The 19645-nt window shown below is 58.0% G+C and overlaps 1 protein-coding gene across 4 annotated transcripts; it reads right to left on the bottom strand.

Moving 5' to 3' along the window:
* Positions 1-547: 547 nt before the first annotated feature.
* CAMSAP3 (calmodulin regulated spectrin associated protein family member 3) lies at positions 548-19201 on the bottom strand. Of its 4 annotated transcripts, XM_049876674.1 has the most exons (19): positions 18979-19201; positions 11332-11585; positions 10826-10948; positions 10656-10748; positions 10434-10466; positions 9528-9575; positions 9132-9270; positions 8318-8457; positions 8141-8234; positions 8014-8068; positions 7800-7873; positions 7394-7463; positions 5851-7306; positions 2885-3024; positions 2535-2800; positions 1843-1942; positions 1350-1462; positions 1155-1273; positions 548-1060 (listed from the first exon to the last, which is right to left on the bottom strand). In XM_049876674.1, exons 1-19 carry the CDS (start codon positions 19124-19126, stop codon positions 755-757), a joined length of 3771 nt encoding a protein of 1256 aa, XP_049732631.1. In that variant the 5' UTR covers positions 19127-19201; the 3' UTR covers positions 548-754. The 4 variants fall into 4 exon arrangements, with proteins under 4 accessions (XP_049732631.1, XP_049732627.1, XP_049732630.1 ...); XM_049876670.1 differs by lacking the exon at positions 10434-10466; XM_049876673.1 differs by lacking the exon at positions 10434-10466 and having other exon boundaries at positions 5851-7255.
* Positions 19202-19645: the final 444 nt, after the last annotated feature.

Below are 19645 nucleotides of genomic sequence, written 5' to 3'. Positions count from 1 at the left end.
CAGGGAAGCTGCCCTGGCCACCTGGCCTGGCACACCCAACCACAGGGCGGCCATGCACTCAGCCCGGCTCACTGCTGTGATGTAGGTGCCTGTACCCAAGGTGTTGAGATAGCCATGCCAAGAAGGCAACTGGATACGTAGACATAGATCACAGAGGAGAGCAGCCTGGGACTCCGTGGCCCAGAGGCGGTGAGTGAGCCCAGAAACACACCAACTGGTGGACATGAGGATCCACTTAGAAGCTGGCCCTGTACCAAGCACTGGGAATGTCAATACTAACAGCCAAGCTGAGCAGGGAGCTCAAGTGAGGATGGTGGGAGGCTGCAGGGAGAGGAGGGTGAAGTAGCCGGAAGAATCGAATGCCCAGGAGGCAGCCGAGACACGTCCCCTGTGGTGCTGGCAGGGAGGCCGTGAAGGACGGACACCACGGTGTCTGTCGAGGGGACGGGAGAGGGACTGGAGCAGATTCAAGGGAGAACAAGAAACCTGAGCCGAGCACACGGGCCTAGGGAACCCCAGCCAGCACAAGATAAGGACCAACTTCTCTTTAAAATTTTATTCAAGGGGTTGTGAGGACAGATGGGGGCGCTGAGCCAAGCACCAAGTCCCTGAACCTCCCAGCTCAGCTCCCCCAGCAGGACAGAACACAGACTTAGGGGGTGGGGACCCCAGCCCCACCCAGACAAGGTCAGAAACAGGCAGGATCCAGGAACACTAGCTGTCTCCCTGGCGAGTGGCAGCCACACAGACAGGGCTATTTGGGGATGCTGCCACCCTTTTTGGGAGTTGTGGGTTTCTTGCTCTGCCAGAGGTGTCCCTGGATAGTGAAGGCGTCCACGCTCATGGACATGGTCTTGGCGGGGATCTGGGTGAAGCGTTTGCGGTCCGAGTTGTACTTGTAGATGCCCTCAACCATGGCCGGCGTGACTGTCCGTGGGCCGTAGCCTGTCAGCCGCGTCAGCTCTTCCGTTTCCCCAGACAGCGTGTAGAGGGCCCGGAACTGGCAGCTGGAGTCTCGGAAGAGGATCAGGAAGTGGTTGGCCTTGCTCTTCTCAATTTCCTGATTGGGGAAGGGGGGTGTGTTAGAAACGGTCAGCCAGCTTGGCAGGGCCACCGACCTGGCCCCCGTGCCCCACTCCCAGGCCCAGGCGCACCTCAAGAATGCGGTTCTTCTGAGGCTCGTTCACCTTGCCTGCCAGGCAACAGTGTGACAGGGCATTGTGGATGATAAACTTGTTGGACTTGGCACTGGGCTCCTTGTAGAGCCGCGGACCTAGGGGACAGGGGAATCAGCAAGCAGGACCAGGGGACAGGTAGGGCCCACTGCCCACCACCTGAAGCCACCCTACCTGTGTACTCCGGCACTGATGCTGGGGATGAGGCATTGCTGCCGTTCTCCCAGTCACGTTCACGGCTACCAGGCAGGCGGCTCGGGGACATGAGGCCAGATGGGGATGGAGCTCTGCAAGGGGAAGAAGGGGGATGGGAATGGGGTCAGCAGGCAGCAGGCAGCAGGGGGCGGGTGATGCCTCCCAGTACGCAGAGGGACCAGGAAAGGGGCAAGCCTAGGACACTGAGAAAGGGAAGCAACATACAGAGAGCTGTACACGTATATCATACACACTTCCAAGTATAGGCAAGGGACCCTCCTGCCCACTCCACGCCCTCAGGCGCTCTTCACGTTCACTCGAGTGCGGAGAAGCACTATCCTGAGTCCTTCTGGTTAGGGACACACAATGCTGCCTGCACAGGTGTGTGTACACACACTCATGCCACATCACACACAGGCTCGCGTCTGTTAAGCCATCTGACACGTCTCCTACCTGCCTGGGACAAACTCACCGAGACGTAGGCCTCTTCACACTGAGGTTACTGGGGGCTTCGTTGGCCACGGTTGACAGTGACAGGGTGGACTGGGAGTAGACCTTGCTGAGCCGAGAGCCTGGGAACAGATGGCACTGTCAGCCCCCACCTGAACCCCCTCACCTCCACCAGTGCCCAAGGGGGCCAGACCCAGCAGCCAGCCCTGGCCAAGACCCCTCATCCCACTGAACCCCCACTAAAACTAGGAGCCAGCAAGTCGATTCTAACTCAAGGCAACCCCATGTGTGTCAGAGTAGAACTGTGCTCCACAGGGTTTTTGGTGGCTGATTTTTTGGAAAGAGATTGCCCGGCCTTTCTTTCAAGGCACCTCTGGGTGGTCTCGAGCCTCCGACCTTTTGGTTAGCAGCCAAATGCATTAACCATTTATATTACACATGGACTCCTAACACCCACTAGGGAGAGATTTTCCTAGCAGGCCATGGAGAAAGGCATTGGGTCAGTCCCCGTTCCAAACCTCTCACCCCTACACATGCCTGAGGGCCTCCTCATCCATCACCCTTCACCCCTCCACATCCCAACAGGCAAGGTGAAGCCCCACTGAGACACTTCCACTGCAACCCTGCATGCTTCCCCCCCTCATACTCATGGGGGCCCCACCCAGCATGCCCTGCAAGGGGGCCCCCAAGAAGCCCTGTCCCCAGGGTCCTCACCCAGCAGACCACGGGCAGGGCTTCGGGCCAGGGCTGAATCATCACAGCAGCCTGAGCGAGGCCGGGGGCCCCTCCGCCGGCCCCGACCTGGCCCTCCGGCCCCCGCCGCCCAGGGCCGCAGCACCTTATCGAGGTCGTCCATCAGCTTCAGCTGGGCCCGGCGCTCATACTCCAGCCTCGTGAACTCTCCCCGCCGGGTGCCCACCTCCTCCTCGGCTGGGGCCCGGGCCGTGGGCGCTGGGGGGACCGCCTCCTCCTGGGCCAGCCTGCAGATGGAGGGCATGGTCAGACAGCTCAAGCAGTCACCAGGGGTCAGAGGAAGACCAGGGTCAGGGGTCACCAGGCCTCACCGGGCAGCCTCCTCCCTCCGCTGCTCCTTCTCCGCCTCCTGCCACTGCTTCCGCCGCCGAGCCTCCTCCGCCCGCCGCTGCTGCCGTTCCAGCAGGCTGGCTCGCTTCTGTGCCATCTCGTTCTCAGGCTTGTCTTCATCCTGGGGCGACATCCAGTCAGTGGCCACCCACCTTTGGCACATCTGCTAAGCCGGCCATTCTACTGCCCTTTTGTTTTTGCAACTTTTCAAAAGGCATTCAGTCAGCGCCTTGTTTATGCAGAGTCCCTGGGCGGTGCAAAGGGTTGATGTACTCCACCGCTAACCAAAAGGTGAGCAGTTTGAACCCACCCAGCAGTACCACGGAAGATAGACCTGGCAATCTACTTCCATTAATATTGTTATTAGTTGCTGTTCAGTCAATTTCAACTCATGGTGACCCCGTGCGACAGAGTAGAACTGCCCCATTGGGCTTCCTAGGCTGTAATCTTTATGGGAGCAGATCACCAGGCCTTTCTTCCGTGGAGCTGCAAGGTGGGTTTGAACTGCCAACCTTTTGGTTACCAGCCAAACACTTAACTATTGTGCCACCAGGGCTCCTCATTCTGTGAAGATTACAGCCAAGAAAAGTCTACGGAGCACAGTTCTGCTCCGTGACACACAGGATCGCCAAGAGTCAGAATCAGCTGGATGTCAGCTAACAACAACATATTTGTCATGGAGTTCCTGGGTGCTGCAAACAGTTAACATGCTCGGCTACTAACCGAAAGGTTGGCGGTTTGAACCCACCCGGCGATACCTCTGATGATAGGCCTGGAGACCTGCCTCCATTAAGACTGCAGCCAAGGAAAGCCTATGGAGCAGTTCTACTCTGTAACACATGGGGTCGCCATGAGTTGGAGCTGACCCAGCAGCTACTGACCCTCCACTGGGTACTGGGACACAAAAGGGACCAGGGCAGACCTGAGCGCTGCTCATGCAAAGCATTAACCCGACAAGAAAGACGATGGAGTATCGCACAGACAGCAGAAAGCAGCAGGAAGCACATGGCACTGCCGTCTACCCTGGGGAGACGGACTGTCCTCATCCGGGGGCACCAAGGGAGCCTTCCGGGAGGAAGCAGCCCTGGAGAATGATGAGAAGGACTTGACTCGGTGGGGTTTAAGGATGAGAGGAGTGTTGCCAGCAGACGGAACAGCATACTCAAAGGCCCTGAGGCCAGAACAAGCCCAGCAGGGCCTGGAACAGCCTGGATGCCAGTGTGGCTGGACCGCAGAGCAGGAGGAGAGTGGCCCAGGAGGAGGTGAGAGGTAAGAACCCCAGGCCACGAAGAGCCCAAGGCCCTGGGGAGAACTATCCCTTCCATGCTAAGAACAGGGAGAGCTAAAGAAGGCCTTTAAACAGGGGCATGACAAGGTCCAAACTGCATTTTTTAAAAATCTCTCTGGCTGCTCAGTGGAAAATGGGGGCGGGGGCAGGAGGTGGGGGGAGGGCAGTAGCAGCAAAGACCAGGGAGGAGATGGGTGCAGGTGACCAGGTGAGAGATGACAGTGACCCAGGTTGGGGGTGCCATGCGGATGGAGAGAAAAGTGGATGTGGGACAGGGTAAGGACAGGTGAGGGGTAGGGGAAAATGTCATGGAAGACCATACCCTTGTTTGTCCATCCCCCGTCCATCACCCACCCATCCATCCATCTACCCAACCCTGTCAATCTGAACAACCATCTGCCCATCTGTCTACCCACCCACCCTCTATCCACCCCATCTCTCTGTCCCGATAGATCACCCACACCATGTCTATCTTTCCACCCCATCTACCTGTCTATCCACCCATCCACCTACCTACTTGTCCATCCCGCTACCTATCCATCCATCTCATCTATGTGTTTATCTGCCCACCAATCCAACTACCCACTCATCCATCAGTAAGACCCTATCCATCCAACCGCCTGTCCAGCCACCCATATACCCTCTGTCCACCCACCTGTTCATCTACCCATTCATCCCCCCACTCCCCAACCCATCCATCTACCCAACCACCCATTTATTTATCCATCTACCCAACCACGCGTCTATCTATCCATCTACCCAGCCACCCACCAATCTATCCATCTACCCAGCCATCCATCTATCTATCCATCTACCCAGCCACCCATCTGTCTATCCATCTACCCAGCCACCCATCTGTCTGTCCATCTGCCTAGCCACTCACCCACCCATCGACCTATCCATTCATTTGGCCACACATACTTGTCTGTTGGTTCACTTCCATCCACCCCAACCATTTGTCCATCCATCCACTCATCCACCTACCCACCTATCTGCCTACCTTCTGTATACCCCATCTGTTTGTCCACCTGCTTATCCTGCGTAGCCATCCACCTGCCCACCTATCCATCAGTAAAGCCCTACTCATTCATCTATCCAGCCACCATGTCCAGCCACACACCATATCCAGCGTACCTATCCTCTGTCTACCCATCCATCCATGCACCCACTCACTCATCTACCCAGCCACCGATTTCATCTGTTCACCCATCCCTCAGTTATGGATGGAATTGTATACCTCCCAAAAATGTTTTTTTGTTATGGTAATTAGCGTAGCATGTGTCTTAAGCCAATCTCTTTGAGATGTAAAAGAGCAGATTAGGCATAGAGAAGTACAAGGAGAGATGGGGGAGGACAGATGCCCCACCACATGAAGATCACCAAGGAACCAAGGACAAGGACCTTCCCCCAGATCCAACAGAAAGAGGACACCTTCCAGTAAAGCTGGCGCCCTGAATTTGAACTTCTAGCTTCCTGTGAGAAAATAAATTTCTGTTTATTAAAGGCACCTACCTGTAGAATTATGTTATAGCAGCACTACATAACTAAAACACCACCCAACCATCTGTCCAGCCACCCACGTCCATCCACAAACCTTCATGTACCTATCCATCTGTCTACCCACCTGTCCACTTTACCCACCTGCGCAGTGACTCCTACCTTATAGAAGAATCCGAGCCCAGCCCTGGGTTCCCCCTCCGAAGATGCCTCTTCCTCTAGGGAATCCTCAGCACCAGGAGGGCTCCCGTCTCCCTCATTCTCTGCCGAAGGCTCCTCCAGGCTGCTCAATGGGATCTCGATGAGGCCAGGCCGGACCGCGGGCTCCTCGGGAGGAGTTCCCTCCGCCAGGAGGATGGAGGAGCGTGTCTGCACAGGCACCTGGCTCGGCGAAAACTTGCGCAGATGGGGAAGGCTGTCTACGTCGTTGGGGGGGGTGAGCACCCTGGTCAGGGGTGCCAGCCGCAGCTCTGCTGGCCGTGCATGTTTCGGGCTGCGGGGTGTCGGGCTAGGGCCAGGCCCGGGGCTGCGACGGGGGGCTGAAGCACGGCGAACAGGGCTGGGGGATGCGGCTTTGGGGCCTGTCGTGGGGCCAGGGATGACCCAGGCAGCAGGTGGCGAGGCGGGGCCGGGGGCCTCGTGTGGGGCCAGGAGCCGCTGCTGCTGGTCCGTGAGCCTCTGCATGTCCCGCTGCAGTGAGCTCAGTGCGGCACTCAGCTTGCTGACCGCCCGGTTATAGTCCCCAAGGCCCTCGGGGGGCAGCGGCCCCAGCTCTGGAGAGAAGGTCACTGCCTTAGGCCTCGGGGATGGATCACCCTGGCCCTCGCCTGCTGGCCGCTCCCCGCCAGGGGCTGGGCCTGCCTCTGCCTCCCCACCAGCCTCCTCCTCTGTGGCACCGGCCGCCTCCCGAGGCTGCACCTGCAGGAAGGCGCTTTTGCCAAGGCGTTGCCGGTGCTTGGCGAAGATGGCCTCTATGCGCCGCTTTTGGGCCTCAATGGCCCGGCGCTTCTCCTCTAGCCGGGCGCCAAGCTCACTCATCTCCGAGCTCAGGGCCTCGGAGGCCGCTGGGGTAGCCACCGGGGAACCCCCTCCAGCATCGGCCTCAGCCTTCACCAGCTGCTTCTTGCGTTCGGCAAAGCTGGTCATCTTCACTTCAGAGTTGCTGGCCGCAGGAGATGAAGCCGCTGCCTTAGGTGACCCCTCAGACGGGGCCGGGGGTTTCAAAACCTCCCTAGGTGGGCAGGGAAATGGTTTTGAGGGGCCCTCAAGGTGGGGTAAGTAGGCAGATGCTCTGGTGGACCCCTCAGGCAGGCAGGGGGAGGCCAGCGGTGGTTTTGAGGGCACCTCGGGGGAGTGGAGGTAGAAGCTGCCGTCGGCGGCCCCGTCAGGGAGCAGCCGGGGCTCAGCGCTATGGATGATCTGCAAGGCCTCCTCGATGGTAGGCAGGTCTCCTGGCTCTGGGGGTGGCGGGGCGGGCGTCCGGGCCTGCGCAGCACGGGGGGGCCCCAGGCTGTCTGAGCTGACCGAGCGGAGCAGGACGGGGTCTCCCATGACGACATCCACGTCGCTGTCCAGGCCAAAGGGGGTGCTGAACGACACAGCCTGGGAAAGGGGGCGGCTGGGTGGCCGGAGGGAGGGGTCAGCCCCTAGGGCAAACCTCAGCCCCGCCTCCCCACCCCCTGCCTGGGCCCTCAGCAGCGCTCACCTGAGCTGGCGGTTCCAGGCCTTGCCCAGGGCCTCCATGTGGGACATGGACGGTGAGGACTTCAGGGAACCTGGGAGGGAGGGGGACAGGGCATGGTCACTCAGAGGTCACTGTGAGGGCGACCAGGGCCTGGTGCAACTTCTGCAGTGTCAGGGGGTGTCACTGGGCGAGTCACTAGTGGGTCATTATGTGCTCTAGTCAAATCAAAGGTTCCCAGAAACAATAGCTGGGGGCCATTCAGGGTCACTATACAGCGCTGTGGAGCCACTGGGGTGGGGGGGGGCCACTGAGTGTCATTCAGAGGGGTCTGAAGGAGTCATGAGAAGACAACAAACATGCAGTCAGCTGGGGCAGCCTTTGATTGGGTAGGGTCCCCAGTGACAGGAGCCCCGCTCCACCTCCTCACCTGTGGATCCGCGGAGTGGGGACTGGGGGCCGCCAGAGGACAGGAGCGGGTGGCGGAAACTGAAGACAGGAGAACTGCCAAGAGACCCCTGTCAGCCATGGGGTGCCCTCCCCCACCCTTGCCTCTCCCAGGGACCCCCCCAGCCCTGTCCCAGCACTAAGTCGAGAGGAGGGGCCCACTGCGATGGCGGACTTGCCTGACAGGGGAACCATACCTGCCACCACTGCGGTTCTGGGGTGGGGAGGCCTCCGTGCCTCGGGGGGAGGCAGCTGCGGACAGAGGAGAGAGTGAAGCTTGGTCAGAACTCCCCCGTCCCCGCCTGTCCCCTGGCCGGGCCTCACCATGCCCATCAGGTAGGTCCTTGGGCTGCACGAAGTCGGGCTTCAGCACCTCGAAGCACATGAACATCTCAGCCAGCAGCACCACCAGGTTGACCTGGAGGCGGAGGCAGGGTCAGCTGCTGGGACCCACAGCCCAGGACACCTGCCTCGGCCCAGCAGGCCCCATGATGGCCTCACCTTGAGGGGTGGGGGGACATACAACAGGTCCTCCAGGGACAGCGGGCAGCCACGTGGAAGGCGGGAGGCACAGAAATCCTGTACCAGCTGCAGGTTGTACAGGCTGTCTGCCACCGACATGGGGTCCTTGAGGCAGACCTCTGTGGGGAACAGGAGGCCTAGGTCCGCAACTTTATGGGAAAGAGGGAAGCCAAGGCCCAGCGCAAAGACACCAATGGCCCCCATATGTGGAGAATCACCTCCAAGCTGGGCATCCCTTGCTGAGGTGGGTACTGCTAGACTGTCTCTCGAGACTCTGCCCTAGGACCTTTGCGCCTGCTGTTCCCACTGCCTGGAATTCTAGTCCCCCAGGAGCTGCCCAGAGCTGACTTCTGTAGGTCTCAAGACACTGCCTCAGGAGCACTTTTCCTGACCATCCACGGCCCTCCAGGGCACCTAACGGCCACAATGTACTGAGTGGTGAACTTACTTTCTCCCCCAACTGGGATGGAAGCCACCCAAGGGCAAGGAGTTTGTACCATACTCCTGGGGCTGGCACCCAGTATGCACTCAATCAATATTAGCTATGGGAATGATCTCTATGAAGCTCAGAGACATTTAGACTCTGGTATGAGGTCACACAGCTAACTAGAAGAAGAGAGAGGTGTCAGCCCAGGTATGCTGATTCTGGAAGCTCCACCGATAACCACATCACTGTCCCACCCCCCAAAAAGTCATGGACGTGCAGATCTGGGGACAGTGGCCTAGACGCTGGGTTGTAGGACACCAGCTCCCTGGGATGAGGCTGGGGTCTGGCCCAAGGCCATTCACTTACCCTCAAGTCGCAACAGCTGGGGACAGTAGCAGTGAATGGTGGCAGCCAGTGCAGCCCCACTCGCCAGGTCTTGGAGGCTGGTCACTGTCGGGAAGCAGGGGGCACGTCGGGCCACGGCACGGTCCTTTCGGTACCGGATCTGCATGTGGATAGGAGCTGGGTCAGGTCAGAGGTCACCTGGCCCCTAAGTCAGAGGTCATGCAGGCTGGGTGGGGGGGCCTGGGGTTCTCGCCACAAGGGGCGTCAAGCCGGTGGTCCCAGAGCCAGAGTGAGGGGGCAGCCTGGAGCTGGGGAGGGGCAGCAGCGAGAGGCAGAGGCAGTGCCTGCGAGCAGCCAGGCCAGCAGCAGGGACTGGGGGTGGGTACTCCTGGGACCCCAGGGCGGGGGATACATTACCATGGGGGGTTTGCTCCCCGACTCCTTCAAACAGAAGGCAATTGCGTGCTGGGGGGGGAAGGAGCAGCTGTCAGCCGGGCAGGAGGGGGGCTGACTTGCTGGGCCCCCAAGCCCACTTCTGGGGGGATGGCCCTGGCACCTGTCCTAAGCCTTGGCCATCCAGCTCCCTAACCGTGCTCTGGCCGGCTGTGGGGAACCTAGCTCCCCCCTAGCCAGGAGGGACCCTACAGAGCAGCCCCCTGTGCAGGCAACCCCCCCACAATAGACCCAGGCCCCCAGCTCAGGGGGAGGATGCATGGGAAGCAAGTAGGCAGGAGAGGAACCCCAACCCAGGCCCCAGGATGGAGCGAGGAGGTCCAGGTGTGAGCAGAGGCAGGGACCCTCCCCCCACTGACAGGGTCAGGCCCCCTGGTCACGCTTCAGGGACAGGCGTCCCCCTCCCAAAGCCAGGATTTCCTCAGGGAAGCTGGGCACTCAGTTAGGGAGGGTCTTCTACCCTCTCCTGGATTTTAAGGTCTCTCTTGGCTGAGGGGGTCCTTCCCATGTGCCCTGCCCATTCAGGTCACTATTCCTGTGGTCTGATGGGCTGGAAGTCTCCCCATCTTGGTTAAGGGGGAGAGGCTAAGAGGACAAGCTATGGGGGTCTGCTGTCTTAGTTAATAAGGGATTTTGCCCTCTTGATTAATGGGGGCGTGTCATCCACACCATCGGTTAGTGGGGTGATGCCACCCTTTTCTTGGTTAACAGAAAGGCTCCTTCTGTCCCCCAGGGTTGGGGTCCCCCCTTCCTTTGCTCATAGCTGGGGGAGGCAGGAGAGGTCTCTATCAGGCAGGCAGACACAGACAGACACACATACAGAGCGACAAGTGGGACAGGCAGACGGGGCAGACAGACAGCCCCACTTACAGGAACCAGCTTCCAGTACCAGCGTGTGGGGCACTGAGGCCAGAAAGGCAGAGAGGAGAGCAGCAGGGGTGGGTGCAGGGGAGGGCAGAAAGAAAGAGAGAGAAGGTCACCGGCAGCCCTCCCACCGCAGGAAGGGCACGAGGCACAGCCCACCCTGCCCACCCAGCCCTCCAGTCCTCTGTCCCGCCATCCGTCCATCCATTCGCCCGTGCCCAGCCTCACCGAGGGCTGCACTGGGGCCACCCCGTCCGCGGGGGCAGGCGACGATCTCTGGGCTGCTTCCTGCTCCGTTTTTTCCTGTAGCTGCCGGATGGTCTGAGGGGCAGGAGAGGTCAGTGCTAAGCCACTGGGCGACCCTGGCCCCCAGCCCATCCCTATAAGGCTCCACCTACCGAGTCCACCCAAAAGAGGAGCTTGTGCTCCAAGCTGCCCAGCGCCAAGGGGCCAGGCAGCGTCTTGGTCCACTCTAAAGCGAAGGCAACCATGAGGGCGTCAATGACAGCTAGGTGGGCGCCCTGCGGGAACAAGGGCTTGAAGATGAGAGCAGAGTAGGCCCAGGAGGCAGGTGAGGATGAATGTGGGGGTGGGAGGGGCTGGAAGCGGAAGCCTCAGGGGCGGGGCCAGTGGGTGGGGCTTTGAGAGGCGGAACCAAGATATATGACGTGTAAGAGCCAAGCTTGGTGGGCGGGGCTCGAGGCCAAATGCTTTGCCTTAGGATCAGATGGGCCACATAGGCGAGTCCTTCTATGGGGTGGTACATTTTGGGGAGGAGCAGGCTTGGTGGAAGGAGTCTTGGAGGACAAACCAGGCTTCGGGGGAGCCAGGCCCCTGGGCTAGGGCCTTTGAGGGGCGGAGCCAGGCCTGGTGGGCGGGGCCTTCCAGAGGGGGAGGGGCCTACCATGAGGATGGGTTGGTGTCGCAGGTCGGCCTCGCACACCGGGCGCTCGGGCAGCGAGGGCACCGTGCCCTTCCGTGCCAGTAGCGCCAGCAGCGCCGAGGGGCTGGGGGGCGCTTCCAGCTGCGGCAGCGCCTGGCGCCAGGCCCGGCAGTAGAGCTCGGCTGAGAGCAGCAGCCGCGTCACTGGGGGCTTCACGTGCTCCTGCGCATACTGGTCGGTGTAGAAGGGTTCCCACAGCTCCGGGGGCACGTGCTCTGTGGGGGTGGGGAGGGGCTCGTATGGTTAGGGACGCTGCAGACTCCCCCAGCCCCACCCCTGAGACCCTCCCTACACACGCCCCATGGGCCCCGACTATAGTGGGAGCAGGTTGGGATCATAGGGGCACTTGGGCTGAAACCGCAGGTGGCAAGGGGTCTGCCAGAGGAAGAGCTGATGGTGTTCCAGGCGGAGGGGTCTGTAGGTGCAAAGGCCAGGCGGTGGAGGGAGCACAGAGTGGCTGGCCCCAAGGGGAAGCAGCATGGCCAACTGGAGGGCCTTGTAGGGCCGGGTGTTATAGGGGAGAGGGGGGACCTGATCAGATCTGCCCCTTAGGAAAGCCTCTCCAATGCTTGGTCGGGACGGAAACTAAGAATGACAATAAAAACAGTCACTTTGTGGCAGGCAGCCTGGTTTGAGCCTTACAACGACACTAGGAAGCAGCTCTGGGCAATTGTTAACTGTCTCACGGATGAGGAAACTGAGGCAGAGAAGGAAAGTAACCTGCCTAAGGTCACACAGCTGGCTGGTCAACTCAGCGGTTGTGCTGGGACTCAAACCAAGGCCTTAAGCGGATTATCCACCTCTCTCGGCTTGTGGCTGGGGATGGGGCATCCTGGGAAGAGTGGGGGGCTCACTGGCAGGGCCCCAGCACACAAAATGGGGTAGTAGATGGACTGCAGAGCTTTGAGGGGGTTGGTGGGCTGAGCCTGGGGACTGATGGAAGGAGGTGGGGAGGGAGAGGAAGGCACCCAGCCCACTGGGTCTGAGGGGGACATGGAACAGGCAGGTGATGGCTGAGATGGGGGTATGGGAGATACATCCAGGAGGCAGAAGACATGAGGGGTGAGGGCATATCAGAGGCAGCCTCGGAAACACTAGATTAGAAGGGCGGAGTGGAAGGGTGGGGAGGAGCAAGATCAAAAAAGCTGCCAGGATGATGGGGAGGAGGTGACTAAGGTCAACAGTTGCCCTGGGGAGTGGGGAGGAAGGACTTGTCCTTATGGGGAGACCTGCCTCCAAACTAAGCAGTCGTTTTATATATTGAGGCTCTGTATGTACTGAGGCTCTATGTAATCAACTCAATGGCAAAGGGTTTGGTTTGGGTTTGTTTACGTACATTTGCAAGTAGTCTCTGGGTGGCCCAAAAGGTTCAGCGCTCAGCTGCTAACCAAAAGGTTGGTGGTTCAAACTCACCCAGAGGTGCCTTGGATGGAAGGCCTGACAATCTACTTCCAAAAGGTCACAGCCTTGAAAACCCTATGGACCACAGTTCTACTCTGACACACATGGGGTCGCTATGAGTTGCAATCGACTCAGTGGCAACCAGTCGTGGTAGTGGTGTTGGGTGTTAGGTGCCGTCCAGTCAGCTCCAACTCCTAGCGACCCTATGTACAACAGAACAAAACACTGCCCGGTCCTGCGCCACCCTCACAGTCCTTGCTATGCTTGAGCCCATTGTTGCAGCCACTGTGTCAATTCATCTTGTTGAGGGTCTCCTCTTTTTCACTGACCCTCTACCAACCATGATGTCCTTCTCCAGAGACTGGTCTCTCCTGATAACATGTCCAAAGTACATGAGACAAAGTTTCACCATCCTAGCTTCTAAGGCGCATTCTGGCTGTACTTCTTCCAAGACAGACTTGTTTGTTCTTCTGGCAGTTCATTGTATATTCAGCATTCTTCGCCAACACCATAATCCAAAGGCATCAATTCTTTTTCATTCTTCCTTATTCACTGTCCAGCTTTTGCACACATTTGATGTGACTGAAAATACCACGGCTTGGGTCAGACACACCTTAGTCCTCAAGATGACACCTTTGCTTTTCAACATTTTAAAGAGGTCTTTAAAGATTTGTCCAATATAATATGTTCATTTGATTTCTTGACTGCTGCTTCCGTGGGTATTGATTATGGATTCAAGTAAAATGAAATCCTGGACAACTTCAAATTTTTCTCCATTTTTCACGATGCTGTTTATTGGTCCAGTTGTGAGGATCTTTGTTTTCTTTATGCTGAGGTGCAATCCATACTAAGTGCTTCAAGCCCTCGTCACTTTCAGCAAGCAAGGTTGTGTCATCTGCATACCACAGATTGTTAATCAGTCTTCCTACAATCCCGATGCCCTGTTCTTCTTCATACAGTCCAGCTTCTTGGACTGTTTGCTCAGCATACAGATTGAATAAGTATGGTGAAAGGATACAGCCCTGATGCACACCTTTCCTGATTTTAAACCACTCAGTATCCTCTTGTTCTGTTTGAACGTCTGCCTCTTGGTCTGTATACAGGTTCCACGTGAGAACAAAAAACTGATGGTGATATATTTGAAAGAAGAGGGTTCTACTACTTAAAAAATTCTTTGAACATGACTCCCCAGCCTTCCTCAGGTCATCCTCTTCACAGCCATCCCCCGCAGAGACCCCCACCCTTGCCCTCAAGGACCCAGGGATCCTGGCTTCCAGCATCTCTCTATGCAAGCTCCCTCCCCACATTCTAAAATCACATCTGACCTCCCCACCCCATGTAGATCTGTGCCCTCTCCCGCCCATCTCAGCTCAGCTGCCTGAAAGAAAAGCGTTCTCCAGGCTTCGCTTCCTCCCACCCAGCCTCCCCAAGGCCAACAGTGACTGCTGGCCCAGGCACATTTGTGGGCCTGTATCTCACTTGGGTTTGGTTTGGTTATCTCACTTGGGCTCTCCGCCAAAAACCTCCTTCTTCCGGAACCTTCCTCCCCCCCGGCATCTCCTGGCTTTCTCTCACTCCAAGCACCCAGGCCCAGCCTCCTCACAGCCATCACCACTTGCCCCTTCCATGTGGGGCTCCTGACAGCTATCTGAGCAACCTGGGAACTAGACATGTCCCCCAAGATGACTTCCATGACTGTTATGGGCTGAACTGTATTCCCCAAAGAGATATGTCTAAGTCCTAGCCCCTGTACCCATGAACATGATCTTGTTTGGAAACATGGTCTTTGAAGATGTCATTGATTGGGTTAAAATGAGGTCATATTGGAGTAAGGTGGGTCCTAATCCAAAATGAACCAAACCAAACCAGCTGCCATCCAGTAGATTCCGACTCACGGTGACCCCATGTGTGTCAGAACAGAACTGCACTCCACAGGGTCTTCGATGGCTGTAACCCTATGGAAGCAGATCACCAGGTCTTTCTTTCAAGGTGCCCCTGGGTGGGTTCAAACCACCAACCTTTCACTTAGTAGCTGAGCACTTCACCAGCTGTACCACCCAGAGACTCCCATCCAATGTGAGTGGTGTCTTATAAAAGAGAAGAGACACAGCGACAGACGGGGAAGACAGAGGCAGAGACTGGAGCCGTGTTGCCACAAGCCAAGGAACCCAGGAGTCTACCAGAAGTTGGAAGAGACAAGGAAGGATACTCCCCTAGAGCCTTCGGAGAGAGCGAGGCCTGGCCAACACCCTGAATTTAGATTTCTGGCCTCCAGAACTGTGAGAATAAGTTTCTGTTGTGTGAAGACACCCACCTTGTGGTATTTTGTTACCAAACCAAAAACAAACCAAACCCACTGCCGTCGGATTGACTCCGGCTCATAGCAACACTATAGGACAGAGTAGAAATGCCCCACAGAGTATTTTGTTACAGCAAACCAAAAATACCAAACCCATTGCTGTCGAGTCGATTCCGACTCAATAGCGACCCTATAGGACAGGGCAGAACTGCCCGGTATGGTTTCCAAGGAGCAGCTGATGGATTCGAACTGCTGACCTATTGGTTAGCAGCTGTAGTTCTTAACCACTGCACCACCACAGCTCCTTTGTTACAGAGACCCTAGGAAACTAATGGAGCCCCTGAGTGGTGCAAACGGTTAACACACACAACTACTAGTCAAAAGGTTGGCGGTTCAAACCTACCCAGGGACGCCTCGGAAGACAGGCCCGGCAATCTGCTTCCCAAAGGTCACAACCTTGAAAACCCTATGGAGCAGTTCTACTTTGCACACATGGGGTCGCCAGGAGTCGGAACTGACTTGATAGCAACAAAGAGCAACAAGCTCATGGAAAGGTCCCTGGGCGGTGCAAATGGTTTGTTCTTGGCTGTTAACCTAAAAGTTGGTGGTTCGAACCAACCCAGCAGCACCACAGAAGACAGGCCTGACAACCTGCTTCCGCAAAGATTACAACCAAGAAAGCCTGATGGAGCTCAGTTCTACTCTGAAACACACGGGGCCGCTGTGAGTCGGAATTGACTCAACGGCAACAGTTTTGGTTTTGGGTTTTTAATTTCACAGAAGTAGATTAACGGGTCTTTCTCCAGATGAAGCCAGATGTCCTCTAAGGGGCAACACTGGTGTCAGGTGAGAACCGGTCCTTTATACCACTGAACGTTTACTGGACATTCACTGTCCAACGGTGCTGCCCAAGAAACAGAATGCGAGCCACATCTGCAGCTTCAACTTTTCTAGTAGCCACATTAAAAATAGTAAAAAGAAACAAGGAAAATGAATTTAGTAACATTTTTTAAATCCATTGTACTCAAAATAAGGAACCCTGATGGCACAGTGATCACATGCTCGTTTGCTAACCAAGAGGTCTGCAGTTCGAACCCCCGAGCTGTTCTACGAGAGAAAGATGTGACAGTTTGCTTCTCTAAAGGTTACATACAGCATTGGAAACTCTATGGGGCAGTTCTACTTTCTCCTACAGGGTCAATACGAGTCGGAATCAGCTTGACAGCAATGGGGTTTTATACCCAAAATATTATCATTTCAACATGGAATCAACATAAAAACATTATTAATGAGATAATTTACTTTTTTTTTTTGGACAAAGCCTTCGGGATCTGGTGTGTATTTTATATGCTTAAAGAACATCTCAAGTTGGGCCAGTCGCACTGAAGTGCTCAGTAGCCCCATACTGGACGGTGCAGCTTTGCAGCATAGCTAACGCTGACTTGTGCCTGACCTTGCATGCCTTCACTCATTTGATCCTTATCCCCATTTTACAGATGAGAAAACTGAGGCCCACAGAGCTGAAGCGACTTGCCTAAGATAGCAGAGCTGCCGTCAATCCTGCTTCCCTCACACATCACACCGATGTCTTCAAAGCCTTAGGGACAGTAGGCAATCTTTCCCACACTTGCTCAAGGAGGGGAGCCCTTTCTTCTCTGAGCCCACCTGCATGCATTCCTGCACAGCCTCCTCATACCTGTGCCTGGGGCCACCAGAACTTCATACCTGGGCCACCAGAACTCTCCCTTCCCGGAAGCCACCATTCCCACCGGACAAGTGCTTATCAGAGCCCCACCCACAGCTTCCCAGGCCCTCTCCAAGTCTAGCCTGAGATATGAGGAGCTGGGGCAGTCCTGGGTCCCCCTTACAGCCCCCTTTCTTTCTTGACCAGACCCTTGAGGGTGTGTAGGCCCCGCATGGGAGGTGGCAGGGAGATAGTCTGGGAGAAAGAGGAAGAAACAGGGACCTGCATGTTCTGCTCCAAGCTCTCCCTGTTGGTCCACACCCCAGGCCTTTGTGCATGCGGTCTCCTTACCCCTCGCAAACTCCTATGCATCCTTCGAGGTCCAAACCCCTCCACCTCTGGAGGACCTTTTCCTTCCTCCCTGAAAGATGACCCCTCTCCTCCCCTCCCTGGAAGGTTTCAGGGATTTCCTCCCCTGGGCTCTCTGGGCGCTTATCACTCTAAGCAGCTTATGACTGTAAACCTAGATGATCTGTTCCCATCCCCCATCCTCTCTTCTATGTCCTGAGCACCTAGCACCAGCCTGACACCAGAGTCCCTGAGTTCACAAATCCAGCAGAGTTCTGTCCTCACTTCCCTCCCAGGACCTGGTGTCCCACTTCCTCAGCCCCCCTGTTGCGGGGAGGCAGGAGGGGGACAGTTTGGACTTGACCCTCGGGGTAGTGGCAACTAGTGGGGGTGTCACATGGGGGAGAGCGCCACTGGGTCAGTGAGAACGGAATCAGGCAGGTCAAGGCATCTGGGATCTTACCAACACCGCTTAGGGGACCTCACTTTCCTCTCTGCAAAATGGGTTAATAATTGTGGCTCTGTCCCCTGGCCAGGGGAAGATGAACGATATTAATATTATTAGAAAAAAATATTACTAACACTCATGACAGCAGCAATCAAGAGCATCTGTGCTGCGTGTACTGGATTCCAGGCACGGGGCTAAGGGTTTTATATTTGCCCGGCACACATGGATGCCCCCACACATTTACAACTAGATAAATACGTGAACAAGGGCTTCCCACAGAGGGAACTGGAAGCTGGAAGAACTGGGATCATTCATCCACGCTTTGGGAGGCTGGGATTCAAAGTCAACACACACACCGGCTCCCAAAGGCCAGCCCTCTAGTTCCTCAAAACCTGGGATGTGAGGGGCTGGGGCAGTCCTGGGTTTCCCTCAAAGTCCCCTTTCTTTCTCAAGCAGATCCTTGGGCCTGGGTAGGCCCCGGAGTGGGCCCCACATGGGAGGCAGCAGGGAGACACTGGGAGAAAGTGAAAGAAACAGGCTCAGGCAGAACCAGGAGCAGGACGGCTGTCACCGAGACCCACACCCAGAACAGGTTGATCTGGGAGGGCCACTGGGAGGGGGGAGGAGCTGTGCCCAGCTGGTGCCAGGCCCAAGAGAAGGGCAGGGCGCCCCCCCCTCCCCCAGGGTTCCTGGCAAAGCCTAGACCTTAATTAACCCCTGCCTTTCCCCAAGGCTGGCCAGGGCTCCCAGCTCTGGCCTGCGGTGGCCCAGGGCCTCTAATCCCAGGGACCCTCCCTCATCTTCCCCCTTAGGGTGCTCGAGATCAGACCTGTGGGCCTGCAGGAGGGCATGGAGGATCCACCTGGGACAGAAGGCCCTGTATCTCTCTGCCCAGGGGGAAGAAGCGGCGTGTCCACCCCAGGTGATCTTGGTCCAGCCCCTTCCCTTCTCCTGGGCTCCCCGGCCTCCTCCCTAAATTGGGCGATCGCTCACACCTGCCAGGGGCCGGCCGGAGCCACGGAGGCGACGCGGCCCCGAGAGCTGCCGGGCGGCGCCCGCAGCCCAGGCCGAACCACGAGGGATGTGTGTCCGGGCCGGGGAGCGTGCGGGAAGGTCTAGGGCCCCGAGGCGAGGGCAGGGTCCTTGCGGGCGCGTGACTGAGAGTGTAAAGCAGCGGGGAGCGAGGAGCGGTCCGGGGGGAGGCGGGAGGCCGCAGGGTGGCCGGGGACCCAGTCGGCCCGCAGACGCCGCCGCTCACCTGGGGGCCGGACGCCGGGCTGCCAGCCCCACCCCCACCACGCTAGGCGGCCCGGCGGGCAAAGTCCACCCGGGGCCGAGAGGAAGCGGGAGGCCCGGGCCCCGGAGCTGGCGGCCGCGCTATTGTTCCCGGCGCGCCCCGCCCCCCGCACCTGCCGCGCGGCCCGGTACCTGCGCCCCCGAACGCGGCCCGCAGCACCCACGCCAGGCTGGCCGCCGCCTTGGCCCGCGAAAAGTCGTACTGGTCCAGCGACTTGATCTCCGGCACCAGGAAGGTCCTCCGCAGTGGCCCAGGCCCGGGGGGCGCCGCCTCCACCATGGCGCCGCCGGGGCTGCGGCGCTCGGCCCGGCCGCGCTGCGCCGCCGAGCTCGACCCCCGCGGTCCAGCTGCCGCCGTCTCCACCGAGCCAGGTGCGGCCGCTGCGCCGGGACGCTGCGTCGGCCCCGCCCCGGGGCGGAGCCCAGGTGCGCCCCGCCCCCGGGCCTCCCGCGCCCCCCTCCGCCTGGTCCGCCCGGCACCTCCCTACCGGAGGCGCGCGACCCTCGCCGGGTCCCGGGCGGGGCGGGGCCCGCACTGCGGAGACGGCTGGGGGATGAGTGTGCTCGCGAGTGCGTGCGCGCGTGTGTGGCACCGGAGAGGCTGAGCGCGCCTCTGCTTGTGGACGCGTGTGTGCGCCCGAGTGTGTGTCCTGTATGCGTGCGGGGTTGTAATTCCTGACCGGCAGTCGGTGCACCTGTTTCTGGTTGTGTTTGTGAGGGTGCAAGCGTGCGTGTCGCTGCTCTCATCTGTGCATATGTGTGCCTCTGAATGGACTTGGGTGATGCAGGAGTGATTTGG

This window comes from Elephas maximus, chromosome 3 (assembly GCF_024166365.1).
Source record: "Elephas maximus indicus isolate mEleMax1 chromosome 3, mEleMax1 primary haplotype, whole genome shotgun sequence".
Taxonomy (NCBI): Eukaryota; Metazoa; Chordata; class Mammalia; order Proboscidea; family Elephantidae; genus Elephas; species Elephas maximus.
This window is presented reverse-complemented; position numbering and strand designations above follow the sequence as displayed.